The following is a 7157-nucleotide window of genomic DNA, read 5'->3' as shown; positions in this document are numbered from 1 at the left end:
TTTAAAAGCATTGTGAAGGTAAGAGGAGCGGGTTACGGGTGGGCTTTTTGAATAAAAACAATTTGAAATATATCTTATACATACATTGTACAAGAAACTCGCAATATAAAAATGAATATAAAATTTGAAGCCTACATACAAAATGTTCTAATCTTATACCGAATTATTAACTCTATTTAATTCAAAATTTTTATCATTTGAAAAATCTCTAAGCAGCATTTGGTTAATTGTAAAAATACACAATATGCAATTTATACTAATTTATATAAATTTTAAAAAACGTACCATTTTACAGTTAAATCTAGGTTTATTTACTTTTACAAACAAAATACTTGTATCACTGATTTTAAACATAGCAAGTTCACCAGCTTTACTAAAACGGCCCTGACACTTGCAACATCTTCTTTTACAGTTTTTTTCGTCACAATTTACTTCTTGTATAAAACCATTCCAAAGACAGAGATAATGACTCATTTTTTTCAAACCAAGCTCGTATGATTGATAACTTTAGTTTGACCACGTTATATTTTACTAATGCACATATTGCTTTCACACCAACAGCTCAAAAATTGCTACCATACCCATGTGTTCCTCAAGTACTCCAGCTCCTTCAGCTTTTCCTATTAGGTGATACGCTGCACAAGAAGCCTTTCTTACCATAAGACAAGTATCTACGTGAGAATCCACGTAGGCGCCCATCAATCGTGGGATTTTCCGTGGGAACCTACAAAAATTATGTTTGTTACCACGAAAAAAAATAGTTACAAATAGTTACATGGAAAATACACATTCTATCTTATAAGGCAAGTAGTTCCGAAGAAAGTCTTATGTTCGTTATCTGAATGGCTAGAAATAAACACGTGACCTTTATTGAAACAAAACGCGTGAACCATAGAAATTAATACCTAATGAATCAAGACTATACAATAATTTTTATTTGGTAGAAAGTAGAATAAAAAATGACGATCTAATTGATGCTTGGTTATGGTTTTAAATAAAAGTAATCGTAAATATGACTGGTTTTAATAATATTACTATGTAGTAGGTTAACAAGTGATTTTTAAACAAAAAAGCAGAAAAAAGCAGATATTATTAATTAAGTAGGTTCGATAAAATCTTTTAGAGTGGTGGTGGAGTGGGGTCTGGGGTGTAGGAAGCTCATGGCATTAACGACAGAATGTAATATAGTTAATTCCTATAGTATACATGCATTGATCGTATAAAAGTAAGCAAAGTTTTTATTTTTATTTTAAAAAACTGTGATCTTCTTTCTAATTAGTATAGATACTAATAAATATCAGCGGATTGTACGAATCCTCAGTATTTGAAAAATTGAAATATTTTTTTCTTTTGATTCTTTTAACCATTTGTGAGGTATGTTATTCGTAGGTCACAAAAGTTTTTCCACAACAGCCCGTGCTAAGTTTATTTTTTATTTTTAAGCATCTAAATAACTACATGGCTGAGATCATCCAAAAAAAGTACGTTTGTTTTTTATAATACAGAATGAATTAAAAACATAATTAGCGCTGACAACCACTGTTAGTGATATGTCTGTTCATTAAAATAACTCTGTTATTTTGATTATAATTTCTTCGTACGAATTCAAAGAATTTGTACAGATTATAAGACTTCAAGTTACAAAACAAAACTTTTTATGATTAATGTTTTGACTGTAAGGTGGCGTATTACCTCCAAACTTTATGAGATCATTTATTGTACATTCGTGTACATGCACAAATTTTTTATTAAGCTGTTCTGTTAACTGCTTGACCAGATAAACCTTTTTAAGCTTATAATAATATCCAGACCATCAATAAATAAGGACTACATTAAAAAATACAAATAACTTTCAGCTTATTAGTCGAACTTTTATTAAGGTTGTTATTCATAACTGTACGTTATTAATGAATTGAATTGAATTGAATCTATTATTAAAGAGCTAAGAGCAGAGCACTCTTCGTATCTCGGCTCGTTACACATAATTTAATACAATTGTAAAGTTAATTGCTAATTAACACTGGTGTCATAGGCAACAACAACAAAGAGACTGTATACAAAACAAATATTAAAACAACAATAAAATGAATAATAATAATTAACCATATAAATAAATAAATTAAAATAAGCCAAATAGGCAGACGACTAGTCTTTCTAAAAAGAATAACTAAGTACACACTGGTAACACACACAACATTTACAGACACGTCCCTTAAAAACAACGGAAGTGGTCCTGCCGCAAAAATTCAGCCAGTTTCCTCTTAAAACAGGGTCGGTCAAACTGCACACGAATGACAATTTGTAAGCGATTCCAAAGTCGAGCAGCGTAAACTCTAAACGAGACACTGTAGAACTCAGTCCTCGTCCACGGGATAACCAGATCCAGGGTATTTGCTCTCTTAGAGCCTGCAGCATCAGACGAGCGGAAAACCATCCTCTCAGAAATATACCACGGCTCACTAGATTTCAAAATGCTCCAAAGCAAGCCAACACACATATAGTTCTGACGAACACTGTAGGGCATGAGATTGAGGTGAATGTACGTGGGTGTGATGTGCTCATTTTTCTTGAGCCCCGCAACAAATCTAACTGCCGCGTTCATAGAACGCTGCATTTTTACCAACAGCTCCAATGACAAGCCAAGAAATAGGCAGGCAGCATAATCGTAGTACGGAAGAACAAGCGATCTTACAAGCAGCAAACGCATTTCAGGCACGAGAGAGTCACCACACTTACGCAATCGAAAAAGAGCAGCGTAGCACTTCCTACTGGTCTCCGTAATCTGCTGCGCCATAGTCAGAGGCCCACCAAGGATAACTCCCAGGACCCTAACTACATCACTGTACTCAATGAAATTACCACCTACTCGAACCTTCGATGGATTAGAGTTACGAATACGGCTGACAAAGCCACGGGAGCCATATCACGCAACCTGCATCTCCCCCAAATGAATTTCCAAGGCACAGTTAATGCCCCACAGACCAAGCGCATCAAGGTCCTCATGTACAGAGTGAGATCATCTGCATATATGTAATGTTTGCAGTGTCTCAGCACAGAAGGAGCATTGTTGATGTACAGCGAGAACAGAAGAGGGCCCAACACAATCCCCTGAGGGACACCCGCCCTCCGATACAGTGGAGCCGATCCTCCACCATCATCGTCCAACACCACCTGCTGTCGACCGGAAAGGTAGGATCCAATCCATGCGCACGCTGAGTTGGAGAATCCAAGCCTCCCAAGCTTTACCAAAGGCAAGCTGGCATAAACACAGTCGAATGCCCTTGAAAAATCGACAGCAACAAGCAACATGATCAGCTGATCGTCTGCAGCCTCCCTTATGTCATCGACCATCCTTATGAGTGCAGTATGTGTGCTGTGATGCTTTCTGGGTCCAGACTGCAAGTGATCAATAAGGTCACGGTGCTGGATGTATGCAGTAATCTGCTCGGCAGCGACAGCTTCCAGAATCTTAGAGGTGGCCGACAAAAGAGCAATAGGTCGAAGATGGCCAAGGTCAGTTGACTGTCAACATTTAGGAATCGGACGTATAAATGACGTTTTCCACGCAACAGGAAATACTTTAGACTGTAGTGAGCAGTCAAATATATGCAGCAAGACTGGGAGAATTGTTGGAAGACAGCTCCTGAGGCTCCTTACAGGTATACCACCCGGGCCAACAGCATTATACTTAGCCTCGGCGATTGCCCTCAATAGGCTCTCCGGCGTCACATAGGAGAAGTAAAAGCGGTCATCAGAAGAGACCTGCACATTTGACCACAGACCATCGGGAGGTGGAGGGTGAAAGCAACCAATAAAATATTTATTTATTTCATCACAGCTAGTGAGGAGCGCAATTCTCTCTCTGCACCCCGTAGAGGCGCCCATCTCACCCACGTATCTCCACATTTCATTCGCACTTCTCGATTTAACCAATCTATCCTTGTAGTTAGTTGTCATGGCCTGATGCGATGCTCGGCGTACATGACCCCGCAGCCACTTGTATGCCGCATGATAAGATTCCCTTCTATACCTCCTGTACACAGTCCACGCCCTATTCCGTGCCCTGATCAGTTCGCGCAGATCATTAGTAATCCAAGGTGAACTCCTCTTCCGAGGGGTGAACACTTGATATGGGGCATGCACATCGTAGAGCTGTGTAAGACGCTCAATGAAATAATCAGCCTTCCAACTAACATTCGGCAGCCCGTGAAGGTCACTCCAATCTATGCTTTGAAGGCCATTATTGAAAAAATCAATGTCAAAGTCACGAAATGATCGTCTTGTCATTAAGCGACTAACACATTCCGGAATTTCAAACAGCAGTGAAGCTAACAGGAAATCATGTTTAGATATTGCAGCATAAGGCAACTGAGTGAAATCGCTAACACGGTTAACATCACTTACACAGATATAGTCAATTGTCGTGTGTGAATCACCAATGTGATGAGTTGGAAAAAAATAAAGGCGCTGAAGGCCACACACCGTCAAGGAGCCCCGCAAAATGCGGCAGCTTGAAGAATCATCGATCCAGTTAATATTGAAGTCCCCAAGCAGCACCGTAAAATCACAAGGCACATTGCAATTCATAAGAACATCCTCAATGTCAGACCAATAACCAGCCTTTGGGGGGGAATAGATGACACCGAGCAGCACGTGCGCACTGCGGAAGTCAAGTGAAACAAAGAGGTATTCAGGTCTTTTTGAGTAAGTTTTACCAGCCATGGTGTAAAATACCACTCTACAAGGAATGGACTCATGCACGTATAATGCAACACCCCCACCGCCTCTTCCAACGTGGTCAGACCGAATCAGCTTAAAGTTCTGTAAGGAAATCTATTGAAAGATGTAAATGGCTTAAGCCAGGACTCACTAATCGCTAGCAGGTGAAGCTTATGATCCGAAATTAAAGATGGGATGTCAGCAAAATGAGCCTCCAGTGACTGTGCATTAATGTGGCCTATCTTTAATAGTTCTTTATGACAATGAGCCATAATCAATAAATCTAATCTTACGCTCAACTTTTTTTCTCAAGATTCGACATCCAACCTTGTCAAATGCTGAATGCGAGTGCACAGCACGACCTGCAGCTATACAGTTGCAACACTTGAGAATTTCACTCTTGTCTCTAACTGTGCACTTACTACTCAAATGGTTGCCAGCACAGTGGCCATAACAAATATCTTTATCACAATTATTGGCTATATATCCATAGATCAAGCACTTTAAGCACTGCATAATTTTTATGTGGTCCTCAATACGGCATCTAGACCAATTAACACAGATCTTCTGCTGTCTCAGTAACTCCAGCCTATGCTTAAGACTGACCTCAATTACACAAGAGCGCACTTTCTTTCTGCCAGCAGGATACAAGTAAATAGGCTTAATGACGTCAGTAGCAGCAGAGTCAAGATTTTGAGTAGCAATACAGGCAGCAATCTCGTCCTTCTCCAGATCAACAGGAACATCGTAAACAATTAGGCGTGGTGACATTTTTTCATCCAACTTTATCTCAAGCCCCACCTCTGCAAACTCTGGACACCGCAAGAACACTGAGAGCTCAATCCATGACCCTCCAATACTACTGTGTTTTGTGGACCATAATCCACTCTCTTAATATTTAGCTTTAGCTGAGACGGCTTCACGGCGCCCAACAATTTTTGCTTGGTTATTGCGGAAGAAGTGAGCCTGTTGACAGCAGCCTCGGAGGGTCCAATTACAACACGTTCAGTATGCTCAATGGAAAGTGCTTTACCATTATTTAGCGAGATTTTTTGCGCTGGTTCATCCCAGCGCGCAGCCGCCACCACCGCATATAATCTACAGAAATTCTCTGCCTGCGGAGCCCTCTTAACCGCCACATCCGCTGTGTTCACAGACTCACAAGCACGATCAAGGACTTTTTTATAAAAGCAGGCCATGTTGGAGACCATCACTTGTACGTAAGCAATGGACAGCGCACGAAACGCCTCATCAATACCCAATATAGCATTCTTTATCTTGGTGTATCAAGGAGATTCCTTTTCAGTGCGAAAAAGATCAAGCAGCGTAACGCGGTGTGTGTTTAGATTTTCTGCTATCTTGTTGACATCCTGTAGTATTAGTAGTGGCTCGGGTAAGGAGGGAAGCGACGAAGTGCTCCCCTCTCTTCCTTCATCATCGTTTTCCTCGCATTCCTTACGCCAGCGCTTCGTCATCACGGCACACTATCAACACCTCTAGTAAGCAGGCGATTCATTCAATGTTCAAATTGGCCGCCAAAATATGCCAAGACGAAACGGATTCGGAGAAAAATGGGAAGAGCACAACGAGAACAGTAAACCGAAAACCTCAAACTCACAGCACACAATACACAAGTAAGAACACTACAAGCCAATAACACTCAAATAATGCTGACAGCAAAACACACGCGTCAGCCACTAAAAAAAGGCCAAATCTCTCAAAGAACTAAAAGTACTGCGTCTCAATATACGGAGCGAAAGAACAGCACACCCGCAAGCGCGGACATCTTGTCAGAGAAAGTTAATGATACTCTAGATAAGTTGTATTACGTATTGTCATTGTATTCTAAAATTTCGTGAATACACAAATGTGACATATGTCGTTGGTGTTAATTACAATGACATCATTTGCCACGCTCGTAACATTTTTGCAACAATTACTATTATTGTAATTTTGTTTATTTTATATTGATATAATTCAGGCACGCTCATTTATAATACTGTTTTCTATAATACATAATTTTTAAGTGATTTTTGACATTTACAAATTCAAGTGTTAGCTACTTGTCTCGACTATTTGTTAATAAACCTTTTAGTAACTCTTATATTAAGTCTAAATTTATATCAAAACTATTGTACTTTACACAAATCTTACTAATATATGAAGCAAAGTCGCTAAAACCGTTGTAATCGCTAACCGCGAAAACTACTGAACCGATTTTGCTGAAATTTTGCACACTGATTCATGATACTTCCTAGATGGTTTTAGTATAGTTTTTATCTTAAAAAATTTAATAACAATAGCAATAAATAAGCTCAAAGTTTTGCGAAAATACGCCAGCTTTTCACTTTAGTTCAGTAAAATCCGCTAGGTGGCGTCGACATAAAATCGAAGCTACCTGCAACATAAATAAATAAGTGTGGTTATAATACGCCGGA

General features: G+C 39.4%; 1 protein-coding gene across 1 annotated transcript; it reads right to left on the bottom strand.

Moving 5' to 3' along the window:
• Positions 1–549: 549 nt before the first annotated feature.
• On the bottom strand, positions 550–4722 carry LOC149373769 (uncharacterized). Its single transcript, XM_089595763.1, has 5 exons — positions 4483–4722; positions 3658–4368; positions 2983–3522; positions 2451–2872; positions 550–724 (listed from the first exon to the last, which is right to left on the bottom strand). The coding sequence occupies exons 1-5, from the start codon at positions 4720–4722 to the stop codon at positions 550–552; spliced, it is 2088 nt and encodes a 695-aa protein (XP_089451889.1).
• Between the last annotated feature and the right edge of the window lie 2435 nt (positions 4723–7157).

Source organism: Copidosoma floridanum, unplaced genomic scaffold (assembly GCF_036245765.1).
Source record: "Copidosoma floridanum isolate Cflo_tuat_1 unplaced genomic scaffold, Cflo_Japanese_pri ptg000027l, whole genome shotgun sequence".
Taxonomy (NCBI): Eukaryota; Metazoa; Arthropoda; class Insecta; order Hymenoptera; family Encyrtidae; genus Copidosoma; species Copidosoma floridanum.
This window is presented reverse-complemented; position numbering and strand designations above follow the sequence as displayed.

Coding starts and splice junctions, on each gene's coding strand:
- LOC149373769 (XM_089595763.1), bottom strand. CDS start 4,722: ATGGCTGGTAAAACTTACTCAAAAAGACCTGAATACCTCTTTGTTTCA. Junction 3,523..3,657: donor TTGGCCCGGGTGGTATACCT/GTAAGGAGCCTC, acceptor AAATGTTGACAG/TCAACTGACCTTGGCCATCT. Junction 725..2,450: donor TTGAAATCTAGTGAGCCGTG/GTATATTTCTGA, acceptor TAATTTTTGTAG/GTTCCCACGGAAAATCCCAC.